This window comes from Mchenga conophoros, linkage group LG23 (assembly GCF_057382185.1).
Source record: "Mchenga conophoros isolate Kocher_MC1m ecotype Shallow Benthic linkage group LG23, M_conophoros_male_GT1.1, whole genome shotgun sequence".
NCBI classification, from domain to species: Eukaryota; Metazoa; Chordata; class Actinopteri; order Cichliformes; family Cichlidae; genus Mchenga; species Mchenga conophoros.
The window spans coordinates 42,237,253-42,264,774 of NC_140547.1; the positions used below are offsets into that span (position 1 = coordinate 42,237,253).

The following is a 27,522-nucleotide window of genomic DNA, read 5'->3' on the forward strand; positions in this document are numbered from 1 at the left end:
AGTATTTATGTGTGTATATATCAGGACTATCACATGTTAATGGTGCGCAGTGGCTGGAAACTGGTGAACACTGCAAACTTTACAAGCTTTCTTTGACCTGATTTGCTTTATTGAGAATGAGGGGAACATGTGGGTTATATCTGTTTATAACTACAGAACATAATTTTAAGACAGACATCCAGCAGATGGATTAATTTCCAGCAATATTACCACTCGCGTTATTCCTGCAACCAGCTCAACCAATACATAAGAACACCCAAGCCGGGCATCTTTCTACCACTTTTGTTGACACTGCAATACTCCAACAAGTGTTGGCTGCACTTCAATGTACTGAAGGCCTCAATTTTCACATGCATAGTGAAATATTAACAAGATAAACTGGCACAAATATGTTCCTGGGTTGTGGTGAATTTAGGTGTTTTTCCTCAGGTTGCTATTTTAACTATAGCTGTGACAATTTAAACACATACTTGTTTCTTGAGAACAGAAATCTTTCTTGCAGGATCACTGAGTAAAAACCTTCATTCTGCTGACTTCTGCATAACTAATGACACCTATGAGCCTCACCTATACTTTACTGTGAATGATGAATGTTAACATATTGAAATAATATGACGAACTACTAAATAAACCTCTTAACTGTCATAATACACTTCAGGTTTACACTGTAAATGTGCTTATTATCAGCTGTTGTGACGGATATTGTGATAGTAATTCATTAGAAACATGGACATGAGGTTCTTAAATGTTTGAGCTACTATAAAACCAGCAAACATTGAGCTGTCTAAAGAAAACAATGTCAAACAAGGAGCAACCAGGTCATGGTGCGTGAAGCAAACTGCATACGCTAAAGCCACAACAACAAGCATGCCAACACTCAGTTAAGTAAATTAACAGCGGCCTCTACTACAGTGGAAAGTTACAGACTGGAAGTGGAAAGTTACTGGGGGTAGTTGTCACACAAGCCAACGCACATAAGTTTAGGTTATTTTTTCCTCTCTCATTCAGTATGTTCGGCTTTATTACACCTCAGTTGTGGCCACTATGCAATTTAGTGTTAACCAAGATAATGTCAGTATAAATAGATGACTGATTACAAGTTACAGCGCTGGACCGTGATGTGAACACAACAGCCTCCCTCACATCAAGGATGATCAGTTTTTGTACTCCGACAATTTTTTTTTGTACTGCGATCATTTTAATATTACTGATTCTAATATCTAGTTCATGACATTTTGTTCAGACTCCCTTTGGCCCAGAGAATATCCTTATAACCATTATCAGTGATGTGTAAGCATGCTGCAAAACCCTCTACGCTACTACGTCAACTCTTCAATATTTCAGCGCAGTCATAGCGCTTTTTGAACCTTTTGACCCTAAAAACACGGAACACCAACTCGATTATGAGCACACTGCATTGTGTATCTAAAAATAATAAAAAGAGCTTTATTTAATCATCTTCAACCCTAACAGGATCAAACTTTCTTGATCTTGAGCAATACTTTTCCATGAAAAGACATGAAAAATGCTACGACGAGTCATGGATTGGCCTCCCCAGAGCCTGGACCTCAACGTTATTAAAGCAGTTTGGGATCATCCTGACAAAGAAGAGAACAAAAGGCAGAAACATCTAGAGAAGAGGTTTGAATGTCTTTCAAGAAGCCTGGAGAACTATTCCTGAAGACTACTTAAAGAAAGCTGCCTAAGAGAGTTCAGACTGAGTTAAAGAATAAAGGAGGTCATAACAAATATTGACTTTGAAACTTGTTAGAATGAACAAACTGTGCTTCATGTTTGTTATGTTGTATTTTGGGTATTACAAGAGACTAACCAAATGCATAGCAAACGAGGGCCCATCAATTCAGACATACCTACCTTCCAGTACAGCATATCAAGAAATAATTGATCGACACAAAGCTGCAAGTATTTTACTTTGCAAGTTTGGAGCTTAAAAATAGACAGCTGTACAACTACAGAACAGAAATACAGCATGGTTTACGGAAGCTTTGCTTGACTTGGTTGCAGTCAGACTCGATGTTTCTACAAACACATCTCAATATGTTTGCATATGTTTGCAGTGTTGAGGCTACTCTTTAACAGCACCTCATAGTCACTGCATACACATCCTGTGTGCATGTGAGGTGGCCGTAAATTGGTATCCTAATGGAAACTGTCTGAAAACCACAGAGAAAACAAAATGTGTGTGCACCGTTTTGTGTGTGTGTTTTTTCTGTGGTTTAAAACCAACAACATACTGGGAATCCATGTAGAGTCTTAGTTTGGTTAACCACCCCCGCCCCCCCCAATCGTGTGTGACCCTGTCTTTTCTTACTCAGGTTTGTTTTGACGTTTGTTTTTTTTGTCAGAATTGACATGAAAGGGTTTCTATTGAATCGCTTAATGTTAAATCAAACCCACATTTTAAGGCTTTTTCATTTCAAGGAAAGCCCACAACTTGATTCTGAGTAATTTTACTAAGACTTTGCCGTCAAGTGTCAAGTGTTGAGTGTTGAGTGTGGGCGTCCGGAATCTTTAAACAAGTTGTGCCACAAGTTCTTTAAAGTGATTCCAGAAGTTGCACACTAAATCAGGGATATATACGGGATGCTTTACACAGATGCTCCTCCAGAATCAGTGCTATTGATCCTGATGGAGTCTATTTAAAGTGACTCACATTTATTAGAAATTAAGAGAAGAAAATACAACACAAAATAGAGAGCTGATAAAGCTGAATGAAAACAATGCTTTCACTAGAGAAATGAAGGTTATAGTACAATGAATTACCACATCAGTGTGCCAGAATGGACACTGATGAGGATATGTCAGTAACACATCCAATAGGTCATGGGTTGCTGAATGCCTGACAAGTGGGCTGTAGTATCCGAGACTGGAAGGTGGTCTGTCTGATGTGCCGTACGGGAGCTCAAAGGGGACTGTGCTGTCTTCATTCCTGATTCAGTACTACTTGGAGTCATGGCACATACAGAAATACTCAAATCTGCAGCAGATAGATGCAAAGGTGATGGGCAGGAGGAATAAAGAGTGAGTTTTGAGAAATGTATAATTTGCTTCTAAATGTGAATAAGACCAGATAAACGGTGATCGACTTCAGAAAGAAGAGGAGGGACACACGACAAGAGTACCTGGGCTTTTATGTCGACAACAGGGTGAACTGGAAGAGCAGCACAGAGGCTAAGCACAAAAAGAGGTTGAGTAGCATCTATTTCCTGAGGAAGCAGAGATGCGTTAATGTGTACAGCAAAATGATAGATTGAAGACTGATTTCATATCATTCAGTTGTGGCGAGCACAGCATACTTTGTATAGCATACTACCAGACGGAATAAACTGATTATGAAAGCTGTCTGCAAACTGGACACTTTGGAAGGAGCGCTGCAGAGAATGTCACTGAACAAACAGTTATCCATCATGGATAATCCTGAACTCCCTCTGCAGCACTTGTTGGCAGACAGGGATTTTCTCTGACAGACTGATTCGGCCCTGCTGCCACAACAACAGAGACAGGAAATCTTTCATACCATGCTGTCACTCTCTATAATGCAATATTTCTCTCTGGCAGAAATCCTATTACATTATTAGACAACAAATAACATTAGCAGAGTCACGCTAAAGTAGGTTAAACAACAAATGAAACTTTAACTAAACAAAACAGCTAGGCAGATAATAAAAGCTACGTGCAGTTCAGACATGACAAAGATCCTAAATGGGAGTGTAGGTTATGTACAATTCAATGCTTTTTATTTTATAACTTTTGTCCTACTCATGTTTCTCCCTCCCTCCCTCACTCCAAGCGGTTGTGGCAGATGGCCGCCCCTCCCTAAGCCTGGCTCTGCTGGAGATTTCTTCCTGTTAAAAGAACGTCTTTCTCTTCCCACTGTCATCAAATCTTTTGCTCATAGGGGGTCATATGACTGTTGGAGTTTTCTCTGTCTTCTTTGTATTATATATAGGGTCTTTACATTAAAATATAAAGCGCCTTGAGGCAACTGTTGCTGTAATTTGGCACAATATAAATAAAATGGAATTAAATAGGCATTTCTTGATATATTTGTTTGTTTGTTTTTTTCATTTTGGCCTACAGACATATGTATATATTTGCTTTATTAGCCCTGCTTCAGTTGTTACAGAAGCAGAAGAGCAAGGGTCGTGAATTAGAGAAAACAGTAAAAACAGAAAAATATGATAGGATGCTAAAAATGCTAGAAATGCATGAATCAATGACTTACAAGAGTCATTTATATATATTTAAATGTGTGTGTATATATATATATATATATATATGCAGAACACTGCTGTTCTGCATAGGCCTGAACCCCCTCAGTGAGATCATTAACAAGACTGGCTACGGATACCGACTACGGAACGGAGCAGTTGTCAGCCACCTCCTGTACATGGATGACATCAAGCTGTATGCCAAGAGTGAACGAGACATCGATTCACTGATCCACACTACCAGGCTATACAGCAATGACATTGGAATGTCGTTCGGACTGGAGAAGTGTAGTCGGATGGTATCAAAGAGAGGGAAGGTAGTCAGAACTGAGGGGATTGAACTACCAGAAGGCAACATTGCAGACAGAGAGGACAGTTACAAGTACCTGGGGATCCCGCAGGCAAATGGGAACCATGAAGAGGCCGCTAGAAAGGCTGCAACCACCAAGTACCTGCAGAGGGTCAGGCAAGTCCTGAGGAGTCAGCTGAATGGTAAGAACAAGATCCGGGCCATCAACACGTACGCCCTGCCCATGATCAGGTACCCTGCTGGGGTAATAGGCTGGCCAAAGGAGGAGATAGAAGCCACTGACATAAAGACAAGAAAGCTCCTTACCATGCATGGAGGGTTTCACCCCAAGTCCAGCACCCTGAGGCTGTACGCTAAGCGGAAGGAAGGGGACCGGGGACTGGTGAGTGTCAGCACCACAGTCCAGGATGAGACAACGAACATCCAAGAATACATTGGGAAGATGGCCCCAACTGACTGAGTGCTCAGTGAATAGGCAGCAGAAACCCAAGAAAGAGGAGGGAGACGAGGAACCATCATGGAAGGACAGGCCCCTGCACGGTATGTACCACCGGCAGATAGAGGAGGTGGCTGATATCCAGAAATCCTACCAGTGGCTGGACAAAGCTGGACTGAAAGACAGCACAGAGGCACTAATCATGGCAACACAAGAACAAGCTCTGAGTACAAGATCCATAGAGGCTGGGGTCTATCACACCAGGCAAGACCCCAGGTGCAGGCTGTGTAAAGATGCCCCAGAGACAATCCAGCACATAACAGCAGGGTGCAAGATGCTAGCAGGCAAGGCATACATGGAACGCCATAACCAAGTGGCCGGCATAGTGTACAGGAACATCTGTGCCGAGTATAACCTGGAAGTCCCGAGGTCAAAATGGGAGATGCCCCCAAGGGTGGTGGAGAATGACCGAGCTAAGATCCTGTGGGACTTCCAGATACAGACGGACAAAATGGTGGTGGCTAACCAACCGGACATAGTGGTGGTAGACAAACAGAAGAAGACGGCTGTAGTGATCGATGTAGCGGTTCCGAATGACAGCAATATCAGGAAGAAGGAACACGAGAAGCTGGAGAAATACCAAGGGCTCAGAGAAGAGCTCGAGAGGATGTGGAGGGTGAAGGTAATGGTGGTCCCCGTGGTAATCGGAGCACTAGGTGCGGTGACTCCCAAGCTAGGCGAGTGGCTCCAGCAGATCCCGGGAATAACATCGGAGATCTCTGTCCAGAAGAGCGCAGTCCTGGGAACAGCTAAGATACTGCGCAGGACCCTCAAGCTCCCAGGCCTCTGGTAGAGGACCCGAGCTTGAAGGATAAACCGCCCGCAGGGGCGTGCTGGGTGTTTTATTTATATATATATATATATATATATATATATATATATATATATATACATATATATATATATATATATATATATATATATACATGCATTTTTATTTATATTATGTGCGCATTGTACACTCTGACCTCTGTCAGACTTGATTGCTTTTCAGTCGGGAAACTTGCACAAATGCCTCAGACCACATTACAAATTGCAATTTAAACATTGTGTGGCACAACCTAATGCAAGATGTGTGATAAAAGCATTATCATATTTGTTTTATGTGAGTGCCAAGATTTTGAAAGCAAGTGAAAAAAAGCAACTGAAAATCTACTTAATTCTCCGCTAGAATATTTGTGTAACGGCGATATCGCGACAACCTACTACTAAAATCTCGCGATTTCTAGATTAATAACATTCGAGAGGCGTCTGCCAAGTTTGCTAGTATTACTAGCAGTCCGGAAATAGGGACATTTCAGATTAAGGGGATGTAAGCCTCTTATCGTCTTTCTTAAGTTTAAGAACAAGTTTAAGAACACAAAACATTAATAGTATGATAGTATACGTTATTATTGTTATTATTATTATTATGGCCTAAAATTTGATATAGATATAAAATTATACCTAGTTTGGTTTTTTTTTTAACCTTTTATTTTGGCGTCACCGGATAATTGCGTTCACATTGTTCGCGTTCCCTTCACGCGCTTCGTGGTGGCTTCGTCTCAGCTTCAGCTAAAGAGCAAACAGACAACAGCTGTGTTTGCTTGAAGTATCAACCTTGAAGCTGAAAATACGGGACTTTATTGCCACTTGAAATTCAGTAATATCGTTTTAAAAAGTTATCTGAAACCATTAAGGAGATGAAATAGCTGTCATTTTACATAACCACAGAAACGGGCGAGACGCAAAGGAGAAATAATAACAACATCAAAACCCGGCAAACAAAGAGGTCCCCTTTTCAACGGCATCATTTTTCCTCCATATTCTATAGTTATGAGTCATGTGGCCGTCGAAAATGCCCACGGTCTAGAACAGCAGGTAAGCTGTGTTTCTTTTATATGTCTTAAATGTTCGCTTTAGAAGTAATGTAAAAAAAACGGCAGTGGTAAACATTAGCTTGCCGGCTAGCCTGGGTCTGCTAACAGTATGCTATTGTGCTAGCTTAACGTCGGGTGCGCTGCTTTTGTTCGCGCACACGTCTGACGGTGGCTGCGGAGCATACGACATGAAAAATGTTTTGGCCCCTCTACAACCTGACCAAGAATGCCTTTATTGAATTGCATTCTAGAAATAAAACATCCGTGTTTTGCTGCTAGACTGATCGGTGTTCTTTAAAACGAAGAGCTAAATGCGAAATGACGCACGAGTGGTTCCTCTGGCCCCCTCATATGAACACATGAAACGCACCCCTCAACTGTTACGTCCACTGCGCTTGTCTTGCAGCTCGATATAATAATAAAATGGAGGTCAATGTGGCTGGAACCTGCGGGTCTGCTTGCTACACAAACAATGCGGCGTGACTGTCGCCCTCCCCGGCTTTTAGATGATACGCAGCATTTTCCAGACTTCCATGTTTTTATGTTGACTGCGTCCCGCTAAGAGATGGTCATTTCTTCTGCGTCACCAGCAACGTAGTCTATCTGTGTCTGGCTGGATGGTAACAGAAAAGTACTGCATGTACTCGGTTGATATTTTGGAGAGCCCCTATTGGGGAAAAATGTCTAAGAAGGAGTGTGATGCGCAACCTAGGCCCCTATTTCAGCGACTTATACATCCTCATGAGTTTAGTTGGCTTAAGCTGAATGTCACCGCCGCCACCCCCCAACACAGTTAGATTTTTGGTAATGAAAGCATTAAATACAAAGTTGTTCCCTGGACAGCAGTGAGATTTGACGCACCAGCATCGCATCTCAGTATCCCAGACCAGCTGTGGCTGGGTGCAGTTTGCTGACATCATCATGATAGGAATTCAGCACGCTGGAGCTCACATCTCTGTCTCCCTTTCCCTCGCTCTTTTTTTGTTTGTTTTTTAAGTCTGCTGCAGAATACAAAAATAAAAATGACTTCTAGTTTTCTTTTTTCATGTCAAATCTGAGTACTCAAACCAGTCCATGCAAGAAAAATTTTCACACTCCTTATTATACAGAAACGTTTTTTTTAAAAGGTAGGCAGCAGCTCTCTGTGTCACCTACTCTTAAGGATAAGTGGTCTGTGGCCTCAAACACAGCCTGCCTAACAATCTAAAGACTAGTTTCCACTTATTTGGTTTTACAGGCATTCTTAATTTATGGGACTAAATGTTGCTTGGGTGTAATGGAAAACTACAGAAAGAAACAGGGAACCAACGGTATTTGAGAGGAAAAATATTGACTTGGGGTTGGTGATGGTGGATACATATACCAGTGACACTGAGCTGTCTTGTAGCATTAGCTACTGAAAACCTAGACAGCTGAGAACCAATAGGGAGATTACTACAGAAATGCTACTCTGTGTTTGTGTCTATGATGGAGAAAAATCAACTTGTAATGCGACCAGTTAATGTAAGACATGGGCAGTAATAGCTTTGATAATTCATTTTGTTAAAATGTAACTTAAAGTTTTAGGTTGCTTGAAGTGGGTCAGTGAGTCGTTTTCTGTTTTTGTGTTTTGTTTTTTCCCCCCTCTAGCTCGCTGTCCTAGACTTGAGCGCTGCAGACGGACAAGGTGGCGGCAATAGCAGTAAGCAGCCTTTGTGTTTTTGTTAGAATTTTTCATTTTGTCATGATAAAAACAAACAGGTTTAAAAAAAAAAAAAAAAGTGACTGCTGTATGTCTGCATGTGGTACAGTGTAAATGCATCCCTGGTGCTGTGTGGTGATACTGAAAGCAGATTTTTCTGTTAACTTAAAATATGCATGTCTTTGGATGATGCAAAGGTTTTGAAGAAATTTTGTCTTTAAATCTTTTATTATTCATTAAACACGGTGACTTTTCAGTTACATGATCTATTTTTATTTAAGTGCAGAACATCTGTTTTTAATACAGTGACATTTAGTTGCAACCATGTGAAAATGAATATTTGCATGTCACCTTTAAGTTTTTCTTTACATTATAGTTTAATAATCTTTTGTCATTGCAGTCATAATTTGTGGCTCAACCTTGAAATGGTTAGTTAGATTTGATTATAAATGCAGTGTGACGTAAGCGCTGACTGATTCTTGGCTGTCTGTCTCTTTTGCAGGGCGATACATACCTCCACATTTAAGGAACAAAGATGCTCCCAAAAATGGTGAGTAGGATCCACTTAACCTTGTTTCCTATAAAGAAAAATCTGAATTGTGTTTATTTTTAGGCCACTGGGAACTCCCATCACTGATTCCTACCAAATAAATCATTTTCATTTTCAGCTTTCATAGCTGAATTTCCGTGTTTTCACTGATTGATTAGTGAAATCCATCGACATCGTGATATTTGATGTGATGTGCGAAGGGCAGGTCGAACTGCGAAAGTGCACTCTCATTGGCTAATGATTTGTGATTGCCAAGTAGCAACGAGCGTACCCTGGATAATGCTCCTTTGTGACTCTTGAAACAAATAAAATTTACAAGATGGCCTTTAAGTTGTGTTGATTGTGACCTGAAGCAGGGAATGTTTTAGTGAGGTCACAGAGTGGGAGCTGATGTCAGGTTTTCCCTATATGGCAAATAAAAAGAGTGCAAGTTTAAAGCACTTCAGGTCTGGTTTTGCTTTTCAGACACAATTTTCAGCTCTGTCCATCTTTATTTCTCTATGATTAGCAGTCGATCTCCTTCCTCTATGCTCTGTTTTTTTTTTTTTTAACGTTATTACCACCTATGGTTGATTTTTGGAATAGTGAGGAAGACATAGTATTCTAAAAGACCCCACACTTGTAACTCTACAAAGTATCTCTATTATATCAGCATCTGTTTTTAACCATGAGTTACAACTGGAATTTCATCTCCTAATCCAGCAGGAAATGCCTTTGCTGCTGGGCGACAGGGTGGTTACACCATCGCGCCTGCAGCCAACTGTAAGTTCCTCTCTGAACTTCTGATTTTCTTGGATAGAGTTGTGCAGAAGTTGGGGAATTGGTCTTTTTTTTTTTTATATTGATTTTAGAGTTGTTGTTGTTTTTTGTAAATTGACTTATTGATGAGTTCATAGTGAATGCCTTAACATTTAAGTGCGGCTGCATATCGGAAGCAGCAGCAGAAGCATCTGAAAGTGCTTCTTTGAGTTGGTTTGTTTAATCATTTTGACCTGATGCATCTAATTTCCTACCTTTTCACAAAAGTACATTTTTCATTAAAAATTAATTTGATAGATGTCAAAAGGGCTAAAATATAATCGCTGGTGTTTTATTGGTATGCTGAAACAACACTATATGGACAAAATACTGGGCCACCCACACATTACACCTACAGAAGCTGTTGATCATACCATGACGCTCCCAGCGCAGTTTTTGTGCTGATGTTAATGCTAGAGGAGGTTTGCTGAGTCAGCAAAGCGTTGGCGACTTTACGAGTTTTACACCCGTGACAATGGGACTGAAAACACTTGAATTGAAAAGATGTAAGAGGTGTAGCCAAATACTTTTGCCCATATAGCATGTATTGCCAGCGCTCCACCAATAACAGCAGTGATGGTCATGAAGACGATGTTCCTGCAGGTGTGATGGTATTTATTAATTATTTTGTGCACTGTTTCCTCTCTGCAGACGGCTGGGACGGCACGCGCAACAACTTTGTCAACGGCTACCACGACAATCGCATGACGGGCAACTCATTTAACCGTGGCCCGCCTCGCATGGAGCGGGGAAGAGGTGGCGTTGGAGGTGGTTACCGCAACAACAGGGGTGGAGCCTTCAACCCCATTAACCCAGCACAGCCAATGGGCTTTGCTGGGTATGAAAATAAAGGTGCGATTCAGTTTTAGTGCTTCCAACATTTCTTTTACTTAGCTCGTGCATCCAGTATGTGCTCATTTACCTGCCTCTCCACTACATGAATGACTGGATGCGTCTGCTAGCTGTCGAAACCTGATAGTTTTGTGGTGTTCTCCTTTTAGACGCAGGTGGCTGGAACACTGCCAAGGACGCCTATAGCAGTTTTGGCAATAACCGTGGAAAGTCTGCTTTCTTCAATGACAGAGGCAACGCTAGCCGAGGAAGGTGAGTGGATCACATACAGTGTTGAGAGCTTATGTTCAGCGTCAACAGAAAATTCCCATGTTTACTATAAAAGCTAAAAAACGACCCTCTTGTGAACCCTTAAAATGGTTTATTATTACCCAAAAAATGTTAAGTGGAGAGCTGTGGTTCTATAATTTGGAAAAAGTTGCCTCATTATTCATCATTAATGTGTGCGTGCTGTGTTCAGGTTTGAGCATGGAGGATTTGGTAATGGAGGAGGAGGAGGAGGAAACAGCCGCTGGGTGGAGGAATCCAGAGATGACGGAGACTGGTCCAAACCAACCCCTCGCAACGAACGCCTTGAACAGTGAGTCTGTGCTTTTGAGCCGCTGTGGGAGGTGTAGTCTACTTTCTAATTTATTGTAAGATCAGGAAATTTCAGGTAAACTTTGCAAAAGTTAAAAATTAGTCCACAGAATTAGATTATTAGACTAGTGTAATTTCACTATTAGACTGTGAGTCATATTGTTGGGATTTCATTGGTTCTTGTGTAACAGAGTAAAACACAGGAAGGTGAAAGCAAATTCTTTGACGTTTTGTTATTTCCAGTTGTCATCTTAATGACATTTGTTCTTAACTTATTTGCAGGTTTCTAGTCTGATGTCAATATGGAAGCATCTTTAACTTTGTTATGGTTCTGCAGCATTTCCCTTACCTGACACATGATAAATTCAAATGGCTGACCAGCCCCAGTAAAAATAATGCTAGGTTTTTATTCTTTTAAAATTCGTCATTCAGATAAATTATCCCAAGAAATTGCTGCAGTTACTCTGAGCAATAAAGTTCCAGAGCATTCGACTAACCTTTGCTGCTCTCTCCGTAGTGAATTGTTCTCTGGCAGTAACACTGGGATTAACTTTGAGAAATACGATGACATTCCTGTTGAGGCCACGGGACAGAACTGCCCTCAGCACATCGAGAGTGTGAGTTACTCACATTGTATCAGATACCAGCTGCACTGTTGCTTTTCTTTGCTCTTTCTGTACACGTTTCTGTTTGTGATCTCAGTTCCAAGACGTGGACATGGGTGAGATTATCATGGGTAACATTGCTCTGAGTCGCTACACCAGACCCACTCCTGTCCAGAAATACGCCATTCCTATTATTAAATCGAAGAGAGACCTCATGGCCTGCGCACAGACAGGTAGTGCACAAACATAACAAAATATTGGAATTGGGTCGATGAGAGGAACAGCAGAAATGGATGAGGCTGTCCTTGTGTGTTTCAGGCTCTGGGAAAACGGCAGCATTCCTCTTGCCAGTCCTCAGCCAGATCTACACTGATGGACCAGGAGAGGCCCTTAACGCAGCTAAAGCATCAGGACAGGTAAAAGAGAAAAATCAATATTATCTAGTTAAAAACAGCTAATTTCATCATGGCTTTGAAAGGGGCAAAACAAATGGTTCAGGTGCTGTGGGGGATTTCATGGTAAAGTAATTTAATTAAAGCATATCCTCCAGATTAAAAATAAAAGCATTAATTTCAGGCACGTGCACACTTCTACAAATGAATGGGTATTGTTCATATGCTACCACAAACGGTGAGCACGAGTTTCAGTCACTGCAACAAACAAGCAGACCTGCTTAAGTTGATCTTTTTTGATACCAGTAGTATACTAGACCATCAAAGAAGAGGCAAAACAAGCAGCAGTTAAAGAAAAGCAAAACCCTTTAAGACTCAAGTCCTACCTGTCAGCAGCCATCTCGATATGACACCTGGCACCTATTTAGGGAGTTATTTTGTCTAATTTAATTTAAGCTGTTATTGAGAAAGAAAATTATCAGCAGGTAAGTCTGATTTTAAAGCTTGTCTTTCTTTCCTCTGGAAGTTTTTATTCGGCTAACTTCACTGTTGTTGAATTATTCCATGAACTTTAAATCTGGAATTATTTGAGTGCCACGTCTCTGATAATTGTCTGGTAATTCCTGTTACACGAGTTCTCCCCTAATTTACATTGTGAAGCCTTTAGGGGATTTTTGCTCTCAGGAGTCATACTAGTCCCTGATAGGTTTGCCACATGTTCTGTTCTCAATCACGTTTGTTGCTGTGAGACTTAAATGTTGTGTCATTGCTGCTTTGCAGGAGAATGGAAAGTATGGCCGTCGCAAGCAGTACCCCATCTCCCTGGTGCTGGCTCCCACCAGAGAACTGGCACTGCAGATATATGATGAAGCAAGGAAGGTATTTAAACACATTAGTGTGTAATAATTTTATTTAATGATGTGATTTTTAAATTTGTGTGTAATTGTTAATACATTGTATTTTCCTGTTAGTTTTCCTACCGCTCCAGAGTGCGTCCCTGTGTTGTGTATGGAGGAGCAGACATTGGCCAGCAGATCAGAGACCTGGAGAGAGGCTGTCACCTGCTGGTGGCCACTCCAGGAAGACTCGTGGACATGATGGAGAGAGGGAAGATCGGACTGGACTACTGCAAGTAAGACCTAAACGCGAGGAGTGAGTGATGGGTAAATGTCTGTTTCATTTTTTCCAAATTTCAAACTCTTTTCTTCTGTTTCCTTTAGCTACCTGGTCCTAGATGAGGCTGACCGTATGCTGGACATGGGCTTTGAACCACAGATACGGCGCATCGTCGAACAGGACACCATGCCTCCTAAAGGCATCCGACAAACTATGATGTTCAGCGCTACGTTTCCCAAAGAAATCCAGGTATATCTTCATTATCTGCAGTAATTGTGATAGAAATTGGAACTTTTCTTCTTCTTCCTCTTCTTCTTCTTCTTTTTTCTTTTGTTTTTTGTTTTAATCCGCCCGTTACTAATAAAGAAAAGTGCAGCAAGCATTCACATGGTGATCAGTGCTTCATTTTAAAGATGTAAAATTTTCCATCTGTTTAGTCAGACGGTGCAAAACAGTTGTGTTAAGCACATATTTTGCTCATCCTGCAGATCTTAGCTCGGGATTTCCTGGAGGATTACATCTTCCTGGCGGTGGGCAGAGTGGGTTCCACCTCGGAGAACATCACGCAGAAAGTGGTGTGGGTGGAAGAGAGTGATAAGCGGTCTTTCCTCTTGGACCTGCTAAGCGCTACAGGTGAGCCGATCTCAGCTCAACTGCCACATGTCCCAACACATAACATAAATACTGATTGCAGCCTGAGTAGACTTATCTGCAATTATCTCGAACCACACACACACAGTGCGATTTTATTTCCCCTGTCTTATGGTCATCATCATATTGTCATCCTCACATCTCAACCAATACATTACTGTGTTCCCCATGCTTAGCACAGTGTAATGTCCATCAGCACCCTTTGTCTTTCAGTGAAAATTTCACTTAGATATGTTTGTGTGTGAAATTAGGAAGATGTATACCTCTAGGCTGCCCTGAAAAAGGTTTAAAACCTCTAATTTAAAAGATGCTCTTTCTATATTTGTGGTAGTTGGCAAGAAACATTGTGTTTCCTGGATTATATTTGCCTCCAGATGGCAGTGGTCTATTTTTATTACAAAATATCTTCTTCTTCAGACTGAACTAAAAAAAAAAAGAGGATTTTTAATTGTTTGTGGCTGGGAAAACAACCTTATTGTTTTGTTAGTGATTATATGGCAACATTTTAAACCTCTGTTAAATCAGCAATATCAGACACACAAGCATTGCTTTCAAACTGGAGTTTACATGTCAGTGGTTTGTGGTTTTATCCCAAGCCATCCCAAGTGAGGTACAGGACAGTACTGGAGACAACATAGAGAAACCTGGTAAGATCCTCAAACAGGAAACTTTTATCTGTCATTTCATATTTTAAATAATTTTGCTCGACTTTACTGTTCTGTTCTTTTTTTTCGTGGATGGAGAATCTCCTGTTTATTATGTTTATTTAGGTTCTGTGTCCCATTTCACACGTCAGGTCCTCTCATGTGAAATTAAACATGCCTGTTTGATTTTATAGCTTAAGGTTGTTTTTGTGTCATCTTTAAAGTATGTTGCTGTGATGTCTTTAGGTCAAACCCATAGCTTTCATGGAGAGAGTCTGGTCATGTTGTGTTCGTGTGTTGCCGTGTATCTAACTTTTGATATAAGTGTAGGTCAATTGATGATGTTGATGCGGGAAGAATACAGTGACCAGAATCTTTCCATCAGTGCCTCTAGTGAAATCTGCATGAAAACACATTGCTGCTGGTCATTTTACCCACACTGCACCTCCTGCTGCCTGTTGCACTGTTCTGCTCATATAACAACATCTGCTGTAAAGTAATGCTGGTAGATTTAACCCTGAAACCTGCATGTTAGTCACCCCATGGACTGACACACGTATATACATGTAAACATATGATCTGTATACAGGGCTGCTGCAACAAACCCACTAACTGATGTGCTATGGAGGATTTCATATACAATCAAGGGCGTTGATTTATGTGTGCATGGCAGCAGAAAACCGTTCACACGTAAAATTGTATGATTCATTTAGATGCTAACTGATCCCATTGGCTAGAAGGCAAATCAATCTCATGTAGTGGACTGAGAAGCTTAAAGTTCAGTTTAGCAGGTTAGGCCATCAGGGATGGATTTTAATTTATGTGCTTGGTTCTCATAATTGCTCGTGCACTTAAATTCTATATAATTCCAGCATGACTGTAACTTCATTATTTGTTTGTTCCACAATTTGGTCCAGTATGTCTGCTACATAAAGCCAGAGTCATAGTGGCGCAGGATTATTAAACTCAGTCTTTATTTAGTCCAAACACAGTGCAGCCCTACAGTTGTTTTATTCTTTGTAGCATTAACACCCAGTGTTTCCCCTCTTGGTTGACCAGGTAAGGACTCATTGACCCTGGTTTTTGTGGAGACCAAGAAAGGTGCAGACGCCTTGGAGGACTTCCTATATCGGGAAGGCTACGCCTGCACCAGTATCCATGGTGACCGTTCCCAGAGAGATCGAGAGGAGGCCCTGAACCAGTTCAGATCAGGAAAATGTCCCATCCTGGTGGCTACAGCGGTCAGTAAAAACATCCTGTTGGGTGCACGTTACGGTGAACCACAAGAGGAACCTTTCTGTTAACTGACAACCACAATCGACATAAAACTGAAGGTGTGAGTTTTTAAAGTATCTGCTCCTGTTTTTGTGATCTCAGGTAGCAGCTCGGGGTTTGGACATCTCCAACGTGAAACATGTTATTAACTTTGACCTGCCAAGCGACATAGAGGAGTACGTCCACCGTATTGGACGTACGGGACGAGTAGGAAACCTGGGTAAGGCTAAAAGTAATGTGATTTAAGGGAAGCATCCTCTTGATTTAGGATGAACCCCATTTACTGCTCTTACTTATATTGCTTCAAAAAATGTCTCCTGTTTTTAAGTGTTTTTTGGGGTTTTTTTCTGTTTCCTGTAGGGCTGGCAACATCATTCTTCAATGACAAAAATGGGAACATCACTAAAGACCTCCTGGACATCCTAGTAGAGGCCAAACAGGAAGTTCCCTCATGGCTCGAGAGCCTGGCCTATGAACACCAGCACAAGAGTAGTAATAGAGGGCGCTCTAAGAGGTACACACACACACACACACAGATTCTGTCTTTAACTTGCAAATGTTTGTTTTTGTTATAAGTATTAAAACATTTGCTGGTCTAATCAGAATCCCTAAACACTGATTTATTTATTTTTCTTTTATCCCACAGGTTCTCTGGCGGGTTTGGAGCACGAGATTATCGTCAGACTGCTGCAGGAGTCAACGCCGGAGGGTTTGGAGGACGTGGAGGAGGACGCAGCCAGGCAGGACATGGAGGAAACCGTGCCTTTGGAGGAGGTGAGGCTCTGATCTTTGGATAGAAACTTATTCATTAATGTAAGGCAGGGGTCTCAAACTCGCGGCCCGCATATTGATGTGAAGAAAGAAATTATTTTACCAAAAATGATTTAACACGACGGCAGAGTGTTACAGGCATGGCCCTTTAACCCTTTAAGACCTAGCATAGAACCAAGTCCGCCAGAGCTTATATTATATTTTTACATGCTGTGAAGCCATTTTTGGGAGCATTTCAAGTTGATATACATCAATACAACCATTATAGCCCAAATTTAAATAATATATCTGCATTAAGTGCATAGTAATTACATAAATTGCAAAAAATGCAATAAACTACAAAAAAATTGAAAATCGTTTTTGTTTTTTTAACATATATTTCTAGTTAGAGAAATTTAAGAGGCTCATCCTTCAAAACTGTAAATACAAAAAAGTTGCACAAAATAGTTTCCCACCACAGGAAATTTATTTTAAGTGTCTTCATAGTTTTATTTTTGAAATACACCAATTTTTATATAATGCAGGAAAAACAAAAATAAATATTATAATGCAAATTTGCAAAAAAACAGCATATGCATCAAAATAAACTATTTCCAGCAGTGCAATATGAGTCCTAAGCATCCCAGAAACGACACAGAAAGTCATAAAGTCAAACATAACTTTTAAAAACACAAGTATAGGCTCATAAGGCCCTGATGGTGAAAAACTACATTTCTGCAAAATGACTTCACTTCCGGTTTCGGGCAGGTCATGGGGAACATGCGATAGTTCGCGCTGATGGACGTAGGAAGTGTTACAAACAGCTGATCGGATCGGCAAAGCGTGTTTCTGGAATATTATGTTTTTGTTGCTGCAAGTGCTTTTTATGCAGTTTTTGCAAAGCTTTATGTGGAAGGAAACTGTGACCGAGGGCAAGCTTACGTGGTTTCAGTGCTACTGGGATTTAAAAATAGCTACGCAAAACGGAGCATGCCCGCTCCAACTGGCTTTAAAGGGTTAAGACTGTAGCCTCACGGGCGGTGTAGTCCGTGCTGCAGGGAGAATGTGTGGGACCGCCCCTCCCGCTTTTCTCTGTGTGAGCGTGAGGGAGGGAGAAAAAGGAAAGTAGAAAAGTACAAGGTGCTACCGAGCAGAAACGGGAGCTGGAAGCATGTAAATATAAAAATAACCACTACAGCCAAAAAGAGTGCCTGACGAGCCCAGTTGTAAGTACGCTATTAAGACTCGACTGTACGCTGTGTTCGTTTTTTCCTCCGAAACAATAAAGTTCTGCTGGAGCAGCCTTTCAATGCCTCTCTCTGTCTCTCGCTAGCAAAGTTGACCCAGACAGTAACGCTAGTTCCCGGCTACGAGCCGGAACCCAAAGTATTAGCCAGAGGTCTCCTTACCGCGGTTCGGAGCCGCGGACCTGGCCGAGGTAACAAGAGAGTGCAAACATGTTGCGGGGCTGTGTTAGTTCAGTGAGAGAATTATTTGGAAAGAAAACAATTTTCACTTGCAGTCAAAAACTAATGTGTACGCTTATGTCTGCATTTTTATTTTGTTAAATACAAACAAAATTGTAGCAAAAGTGCTGCCAGCTGTTTATTTGGTAGTTCAATGAAACTACTGTACTACACTGCTGAGTGACTGTCTTCTGCTCCTCAAATACATCTCATTGCAATGTTGACCTTGTGCTAACTTGCATATGACAACTGAAACTGAAAGGCTTCAGATAGTTGAGAGTGAGGAAAAAAAATTGCGTTCATGTTTACAATTTTGTCTTGTTACACAATATTTGGAATTAAATAAAACAAGCAAAACACTTGTTGTTTGGTTTTTTTTTTGTACTATTTGGACACTAAAGTGGCCCTCCAATAAGATGATGGTGCCAGAAGTGGCCCGCGGCTCATTTGAGTTTGAGACCCCTGATGTAGGGTGATTATTGTGCACATGATTGTAGTCACATGATGTTCATTGTGTTACTTTTTACTAGGCCCCCCGGGATACTTTTTTCCCGTTTTCTGAGAGCTTGTATAGAGAGAAATAAAAGAAGAGCACTTGAGTTTGCCATATATTGTTGTACTTTTAATATATTTTGATGGCGAATATATACTGAATATATTCAGTGCGAATTATTGTTTTACAGAACTGCACATTCAGGATAAATGTTTTACACCAGACCTGCATTATAGAGATTTGTTTTGCCTGGAAACACTAATTTCTGATACTTGGGCGATGAAATGCTACAAAAGTTTTACTTGATTAAGAAGGCTTTCTTTTCTCTTCCCTTTGTCTTCTCAGGCGGCTTCAGCAACTTCTACACCAGCGATGGCTACGGAGGAAACTACTCACACTCTCAAGTTGACTGGTGGGGCAACTAGGTTTCTCCATCCCTCCCTCCCTCGCTCATCCCTCTTTCCTCTTCTCACTCATCCTCCATTCTTTCTCCACATCGACGTCTGCATCCCATCTGTCTTGTTACCACCATTAACCCCAAGAAACCCCCATGCATGTTATTAAACTATTTATGCTCATTTATGTAGCTTCCATCCCCATCCTTCATGTCTTTTAAGTCGTTGGAAGTTTTCTTGTGCTTTCTATGTCCACCTTTTTTGTTTTGGTAAATTAGCTTTTCTCCTCTTGAAAAAGACCACATTATGAAGAGATTGTTGAATTTTAGTTGTTTACTTTTTAAACACTGGACACAGGCTTACTTGTTAGCTTCCAGCTAGCAGCCACCTTAAGACCATTTTCCCTCTGTGACACGTGTGTGCTGGTAAAAAGACCTGGGTGTTTAATTCCCTGAGATTTCAGCGTGTGGGCTTCTTCAAAGAGGGGGAAATCCTTTCTTTATTTCCCCCCACCTTATATTTGAGTTTGATTTCACTGTGTTTTCGTCTGCATTTACACTCCCCGCGTGACCTCATGTCATCTTTGTATTTAACGCACGGCCATGTTGTAAATCGCTGGCCAAAAACTTTTCTAAAATATAGCTATAGGCAGGGCATAAAAGCAAAACATGTCTGCGTATAAATTCAAAAATACTGGCCTTCACGTATTGGAGGCCACAGAAACAAAATCTTTTCTTTTTTTCACCTTTTTTAAAACATGAAACTTTATCGAGGTCTGACACAGATGTCTAACAAAGAGACGAGTGGCTGGACAAACTGAAATGGCGCTGTCGGCCATTAGCAGTGAGGATAGCAGACAGTCTTAGGACTTATGGTTGTTACTGCAAATAGCATTTTTTTTTGGTTTGTTGTTTAATTTTAAGATAAGTGTTTATGGAGAATCATTTGTTTCTGTACTGTGCCTTTAAGAATTTAAACTTTGTCTCTTATTTCCATTGTTTTTATTGCCGTAATACGTTAACTGTCCACAAGTATTGGCCCACGGTGACTAAAAGTGTGTATTCAGTGTCATTTGTTGGTTTAAATATGTTTTCTTTATTTTTATTTGGAAGGAAGCAAACTAGGCTTGAACTAAATCAAACCTTGGCAAAAAAAAACTAAACTAAAACTACGATGAGGAAACTCAAAGCATTTCCTTATCTGTCTATTAGAGACTGAGCTAATTCCCCAAAGCATATAACCACTGTAAGCATATTTGTGGATTACTTTACTCACTCTGGATGAGTAAATATAAAATGGGTCAAAAATAACATTAATCGTACTGTTAAAGTCAAAGAGCCGACGAGCAGGGCCGACCACAGTGGCTGTATGCTTTTGGGAACCCGAGTCCTACTCATTGACACTTGTGTCACATCTATAGCTCAGCTTTGAGCTTGCAGTTTGGTTTCTCAAAGCCATCTTGTCACTAATTGTTGGGTCACTGTGTGCCACTAACAGGGCCAGCAGCAGTCACGTTATGTTGCTCCTCCCCCTCTTATTATCCAGATATGTAGCCGTAAATGTCAAATTCCTCATAGCTTGCTGTAATTAAAAAAAAAAAAAAAAAAAGCCAAAGTCTGGTGCCACTCGAGTCACATTAAATTACTGTAACCGCTACACAGTTTGAAACACCTTTGCTTAGAAAACACTACATGGCTGCTGCTGAAAACAGTTCCCAGATTGTGTCTGCGGCCGTTCAGCTGACTCTTAGTGCCATCATGCTCTTGGGAATCTACCGCTGCTTTTAACCACAAACATTGAAACCCTTGTTTTGGGAGAAGCTTTCTCTTGAGGGGGGGAAATACGCAAACTAAAAAGAGGTCCAAATTTTCTCGCTCACTCTATCCTGGAGAGTTGCATGAAGAGTCTTCTCTAAAAGTAGTCATTCCAGTTTATTCTGTTAGGTCTTTTAAGCTCTGTTGAAGTCGGGCGTTAAAAGTGAAGAACTGGATCATCCTTACGAATTAATTTCACTGCAGAGACAGCTTGGGGCTTCCCAAGGAATGCAATGCATCGTATCTACAGCACGTTTTAGCCACGTGTGCAACTGTAATCAAGCGCAAGATCGCGTCTCGGTCCAATTCCTCCTCTTACTACTGCTTTCAGTCAGCAGATAGTGTTTCTCAGTGTTGAAGTCACTTCCTCGATGAAATGTTTACAAAACTAGATTTCGGCCAACGCGCACAACAGCCGTACACTGGCAGCATATGATTGCTTTCAAAACACTTACCACCCAGCCCACAGAGCTCCCAGATGGGCCGCACTCCTACTTCTTCGCACTGATGCACGTCCACTCTCCAGAGTAGTTTGCTATCTGGACTGGCAGTCTTGGCAGCTATTACAACGTATTCACCTTCTGCATGCACGACACGTCCCAGCACGTGCTGCACATTAATAAACGATGACAGCGTCCCGCCGCGATTGTCGAATGCGAAACCCAACTCGGCTCAGCACAGTGAGAAACTGTCAGGGTAAATTGTGCTTGTGGAAAAGTTGCTGCACAGAACCGATCGCATGCATTTAAATCCTTGGTTATCCCTACTTGGCTCTGCTTTGCAACCAGGCTTCAAGGGGCCTGTTGACCCAGGATGTCCATGTTTCGTCCCTGATTGAACTTGAAAAGGGATCTCCGCTGAACATTTGGATGGTTCAGTGGTAGAAATCCAATCCTCCTCCTACTCCCACCCCCCCAAACTGGGCCTATTAAGAGCCAAAAAAAAGCTCTGTTACTCCAGTGTGGGGGTGGATTAATTTAGTTATGTTTACATGTAGAACTCAGATTAAATGTAAATAGTTTCAACAGAGAGGAATCTCCACAGAAAAAGAATGTGAAGTTAAACAACACTTGGTGTGCATGAGAGTCACACTTGATCACTCAACACTAGACCAAGACGGGTCTGGTGAGCTTAGCACAGTGGGCAGTTTGAACACCGCTGACTAAAGTTCGAAGACAAAAGCTTGTATTCTTTCAAGAGAATACACACGTCTGTATAGAAATAAATTCACCCAAATTAATGCGCACCAGGTGGATTAACCCTCAAACTGCCCACTGACTCTGACAAAGCAGGACCAAGACTGTAAAACATATTCAAGTGTTGTTGTTTTTTGGTCAAGAAGTTTCAAATGCCAAGCAGATGAATCCAATTCTAAAGCAGGCTTTAATTATGTTGCAGTTATTTATTTTATATCATAGTTTGTTTGTTTTTTCCTGCTTTTGATTTTTTGCCTCTTCTAATCAGTCTTAAGCTCCCTTTCCCTCGGGTTACATTTGAGGGGGACGTTGGGGAAACTTTGTTTAACAGCATTTTTTTTCCTTAAGAGTTTGAAGGGGTTAAAGCAGTTGGCTGTTCATTTACTAAATATACAAAGTAGATTTTTCCAGAAGCTTTTCTGGTGCTAAAAGACACCAGTCAAATATAACTGTACGATATCTCACTAAGCCTGGTCTGACTCAAAATGAGGGGCCAGGAACAATGCTGCATTCAAGGACGGCTGTGGAATGATAGAATTCAGCTGTACTCCTCGATGTCCACCTGTCCCTTTTTATGCATTTACAAACGAACCAAAAACAGGAAATTTGAGTTTTCTTTTCAGCTGCTGTTCCAGCGCGGGTCAGATAAACAGTTACTGTCGCAGCTGTCACTAAGTTTGAGACTGCAGTCTAACACGGGCTTAATGACTATGAGCGGCGGTTGAATCGGTGATTCAAATGTTGACCAGAACTGTCAGAGGTGTCCCAATAGATGATTTTTTTTTCTCTCTTTTTTCTTAAAGCACCTGTTTACTGATCAGCTTTCTTCTTGAGGTCATGAAACATTTTACTTTCTCCTGCAGACTTCTTGTAAGAGCTGTTGCAAAGCATTGAAGGAATGAAAAAGCAGGAAACAGGACAGCAAGTTGCTAATGACAATCACAGAACTCCCTTCACACACAAACAGAAGTCTTTAAGTTGCACTTTCACACCTAGAGGTTTAATTAAATAGCTGTCTTGCTGGCATTGTTATAAAATCAGCTTCAACCTTTAAAACTCTGTAGGAGGAACTTTACTGACTGAACTGGCAGTCGGATACTGCTGACTGATTTTCCCTGTGTGAAAGCATTTCTTACTTGAATCAGTGGGTTCTGCTGACCATAAGCTTAATGTAGTCCCATTTGTTTTGTTACCAATGCTGCAGGCATGCGGCGTCGCAGGCGAATCCATTGAGTGGATGTGGTTGCGTAGATGTTGCTGTGCCTTCTGACAAGCGCTTGGCGGCACATTGAGAATCTGTTTTAGAAAAAAAATTTAAAAAAATGAAGGAACCGGTGAACCTTTTTAAATGCAGTGTGACTTGTGAGAGTAAAAATTCAGTTTACCTCTTGCTTTGTAGATCAATCGTGTCAAATAGTGTTGTTCATAAATATGCAATGTATTTCAGTGTTTTTCTAGGGCAGGCTGGTTTTACCTGTCAGTTGTATTTACCATTGAGCTGTGTTAGAGCAACACTTAAATACCACTGTGCCCCCAAATTCCTGCGTGGAGGGGGGAAAAAAAACCCTCTGAACTTTTACCCCAAGTGCAATAGAGTTCAGTAACTTGTGGCTTGCTTTCGCTGTGTGGTCGCCACGATTCTCTGCACGAGTTTTCTGCTCGAGTACAAACTGGCACATGTGAAATAGCCCAGAGTTTTACATGTGAACGGTGCCTTTTGAAGTGGCTGAATCACTAAAGACTGAAATTTGTTGGTTAGGGCTGGGTATTTCAAACTATTGCAAAATTTTTGATTATTTTATGTAAGTGTAGGAATGTTTGCTCGGTCAGATGCTGGTATGATGCGGGGATAAAAAAAATTAAAACTTTATGTAAATGCTTTTGACTCGGAACAATTCAGGCACATTTTTTACTGACTGACAGCTGATTCCCGGTGCTAAAACTTGGACATGTTGCAGTTTTGTGCCGCTAATGTTACGTTTTTGAGAAAATATGAGCAGCAGGGCATTATGGATAGGAATGTAGATCAGGCACTTTATCTACCGCGTTGGTCCTCACAATTACGAATTCTGAAAGACTTCATTTTTTTGGCAAAATACCGCAAAACTCTTCATCTGCTAATTAGCAAATCTACCTTGGTAGCATGCTCATGTAACATGGTAAACAGTGCTACTGTTACATGCTAACTGATCATCAGTGTCTTGCTAGTGTCACTGCATGTACCTTAACTATCTCACACACTTTCAGCAGTAAACAAAGTTTAAGAAAAAACACAAAAGTTTGTGTCATGCAGAAAATGCTTTGTTTACTTCCTGCAAAACTGATCCAGCACTTTAGTTCTTTTTGTTTTTTTGTTTCCCAAAACCTTCTGATGCCTTAAATGAAGGGTGATACCCAGCCCTAATGGAGCTGATAGCAAACTTACCTGTGATACAGACAGCACTGATGGTCAGAGAACAATTAATGGTGCTATGCTTCCATTGCTGCGGCCTGCAGGGCCCCCTCCGTTATAGAAAGACCACTGAGTTTTACACAAAAGACTTCAACAAAAGTCTTCTGTAGCACACGTCCTTTAATCCTAAAGAGGTACGACTGAGAGTGAGTGTGAAGACAGTGTAGAGATGTTAAATAAGAAGTGTGTGTGTGTGTGTGTGCACAAAGGTTCTTTGAGAATTTTTGTTTTTAATTTTTTTTAAATTTTTAATTGTTTTTTTTTTTTTTTTTTTTTTGGGGACCAGGTGGAGTTCTAGTTAACAGCAAAGGTAGGATTCAGCTGTTTGCACACAGAGTTCTTGAGTCTACTTTCACTGCAAGTTTGTGTAATTTATCAAGCATTTTTGAGAAATATTTATTTTTCTATGCCTAATACAAAAGCTGATATTTTACAAAGTGACTTGACCAAAAGACAGTAAACAAAAACACTGGCACTTGAATGTTGAATGTCATTGGTATGAGTGAAAAATTTCTATTTTTCTGGGGTAGTGTGAGCTTTTTAATGTTAAAGATGCGACGTGGGGGAGCGTTTCTCCGTCAGCGTCTCACCATAGCAAGGCTGGGTTTCAACAGTGGTTGTAATTTTCAAAAATCACCTGCATTTCATAAATACAGATGCATATATTTTGTGTAAGACCATTTAAAAAAAAAAAAAAACAAAAAACAAAAACACCCTAAAACCTTGCTCCTATCCTGTGTGCACATCTTTTCTTTTTTTAACTGGGTGGTTTTTGCAGCCACGGTTCTTCCTTACATTTTTTTTTATTTAACTTGTAAGAATGAAACTGAATTTTATCAGGCAAATCTGGCCCATATATCTGATCCTCAAGTCCCACTTTGAAGTCTTAATATTGGCATCTTCACTTTTACCATCTTGATTTAAAAAGAAACAAACAAAAAAACAGATGACTGAGACTGCTTGCTCATTGGCTAAAAATTTGTGAATGATTACCATTAGGTGTACCATAGATAATCCTTTTGGAAGCATATTATGACCAAGATTTACAAAATAGGCTTAAAAAAACCCATTAAAAACTGAATGAGTGACTGAGCCCATAACTCAGCAGGAAAGCGTTCTTTTAGCAAGCACAGCTATCGCCATCTGGTGGTCTTCAGATAGAATGCAGGTTTTAGGCACTTCTGTCTTGGACGTAGCTATTGAGTCAGAAAAATGAATCTGTTTTATACCTTCTATGATCAGCTTGTTTAAAAACCTCAGAAAGCCGGGGGTTCTCTGGGGGTGGAGGTACTCGCAGTGCTTCCTGGTTATCGGCCATGCTAGCAACATGGCTGTGACGTGCTAGCATCAGCAGTCCACAACTTAGTCTAAACCTAAATAACTCAAAAAATAACCTTCATTATCATTTGTTGTTTTCATCCTGTATTACTTTTGCCCCTTGGTTTATAGATTTTTAGCACACTAGCACTTACCCTACGTTTTAGCGCTAGCCATCAATCTATGTGGCCTAAAATCTGCTGAATCTACGCAATGCCTATGATTTTATTTTTGGCAGTATTCATGCTGTCATTCCTGAAAATTCCGATTTCAACTAAATAGTCCAGTCAGTTCTGCCAATTACAGTTTAAAGATGCCACAGTATCTTGTGTATCCCTGCGTAAAGCTCAACACCAGTGTTTTCCAGCACTACAGTACTCTTCTCCCAGCTGAAACCTCCAACTTCAGGTCTTCTGTTAATGTGTAAAGATGTGCATGTGGTGTAACATGAAGGTTCGAGGTGTACCACAGATTGTTGATTGCAGCCGATGTGATGGCGACACGTTACGAGAAACAGCCTCCACTGGTTACCTTTAAAGTCACATTGGACTCAGTATCACATCCGCAAACCTGTTTATGCGACAGGCTTCATTGCCAATAATAATCAACCATAAACAGCCATTTTTAATCGGCAAACAAATTGAGAAAATACCACCGTAAATGCCAAGGTTTGGATTAAAAAATAACAAGTTAACGATCAAAGACCATTTTGTAAAAAACGACAAAAACATGCAGTACAAAAAAAAGTGTCCAGATTTTCTCCAAGTCGTTTTATTTTTCCTTTTCTTTGTTGACTCTTTACACTTTTCCTTCTCGTTAATACCCTTGTTGTGAATGTCTGGCAAAAACAAGTGGCGATCTTTAAAGTCTTCATAACACAGACTTAACTGTGGTTCTATTGCTCCGTTGTTGTGGTTTGCATCTTTTCAGGCGTTGTTAGAGCTGTCACAGGGGTGTTTCTGGCCAATCAGAAATGGGGATTTATTTATTATTTTTTCCCCTTCTTGCAGCTGATCAGTATTTATCTGACCTGCAGGAGAGACAGTAATATAATGGACATTTGTACTGGTGCTCCTCTAAGCACAGACCCACTGTAGTTACACAGGGACTGATTGATTTGTCCAAAGACTGTAGCCTCAGCAATCACTGACGCATATCAGACGTAGGTGAACCATTACTTTACAGCCTTTTGTATGCACAAACTACATTTTGCAACAAAGTAATTGTATTTTTTGTCAGGGTGTCGTGAAAGACACACAAAAACAAAACACTTTGTGGCTTTATTTCAAGTTCAGTTTGTTAAAGTGATCTGAAATTCAGATGCTGAGGTGCATTTAGGAACGATTGCTGTTCTCTTAGCGAGCGAACTGAAATGAAGCCCAGTGCTGTCGTCATTACTGAATGGCCAGACCCCATAGTGTGGACGGGCAGCTGCACCAGCCTGGTAGTTAGTATTTGCTTATGTATTAGTTTAGCAGATGTGCACGAAGAGCACTGCACGAAGAAAACAAAACTGTGCAAATATTCTGATTTTACCACAAATAAAGGTTTGGATTTGCAGATGTAATCAGTGGTTTTGGCTTTTGTTTGTGTACGTGT

At 40.8% G+C, this 27,522-nt stretch overlaps 1 protein-coding gene across 5 annotated transcripts; it reads left to right on the forward strand.

The window, feature by feature from the left end:
- Positions 1-6,556: 6,556 nt before the first annotated feature.
- LOC146547908 (ATP-dependent RNA helicase DDX3X-like) lies at positions 6,557-27,490 on the forward strand. Of its 5 annotated transcripts, none has more exons than XM_085264801.1 (20): positions 6,557-6,898; positions 8,527-8,578; positions 9,081-9,128; positions 9,831-9,890; positions 10,578-10,778; positions 10,928-11,030; positions 11,239-11,358; positions 11,875-11,974; positions 12,060-12,195; positions 12,281-12,378; positions 13,135-13,233; positions 13,326-13,486; positions 13,575-13,719; positions 13,959-14,103; positions 14,718-14,768; positions 15,825-16,006; positions 16,143-16,260; positions 16,401-16,554; positions 16,687-16,814; positions 19,095-27,490. In XM_085264801.1, exons 1-20 carry the CDS (start codon positions 6,854-6,856, stop codon positions 19,172-19,174), a joined length of 2,226 nt encoding a protein of 741 aa, XP_085120927.1. In that variant the 5' UTR covers positions 6,557-6,853; the 3' UTR covers positions 19,175-27,490. The 5 variants fall into 5 exon arrangements, with proteins under 5 accessions (XP_085120927.1, XP_085120928.1, XP_085120929.1 ...); XM_085264802.1 differs by having other exon boundaries at positions 9,834-9,890; XM_085264803.1 differs by lacking the exon at positions 14,718-14,768.
- The last annotated feature ends 32 nt before the right edge of the window (positions 27,491-27,522 follow it).

Excerpts from the sequence above, each read along its gene's own strand:
- LOC146547908 (XM_085264801.1), top strand. The coding sequence starts at position 6,854 with ATGAGTCATGTGGCCGTCGAAAATGCCCACGGTCTAGAACAGCAG. Across the intron at positions 10,779-10,927 it reads TGCTGGGTATGAAAATAAAG|ACGCAGGTGGCTGGAACACT; the intron begins GTGCGATTCAGT and ends TTCTCCTTTTAG. Across the intron at positions 16,815-19,094 it reads AAACCGTGCCTTTGGAGGAG|GCGGCTTCAGCAACTTCTAC; the intron begins GTGAGGCTCTGA and ends TTGTCTTCTCAG.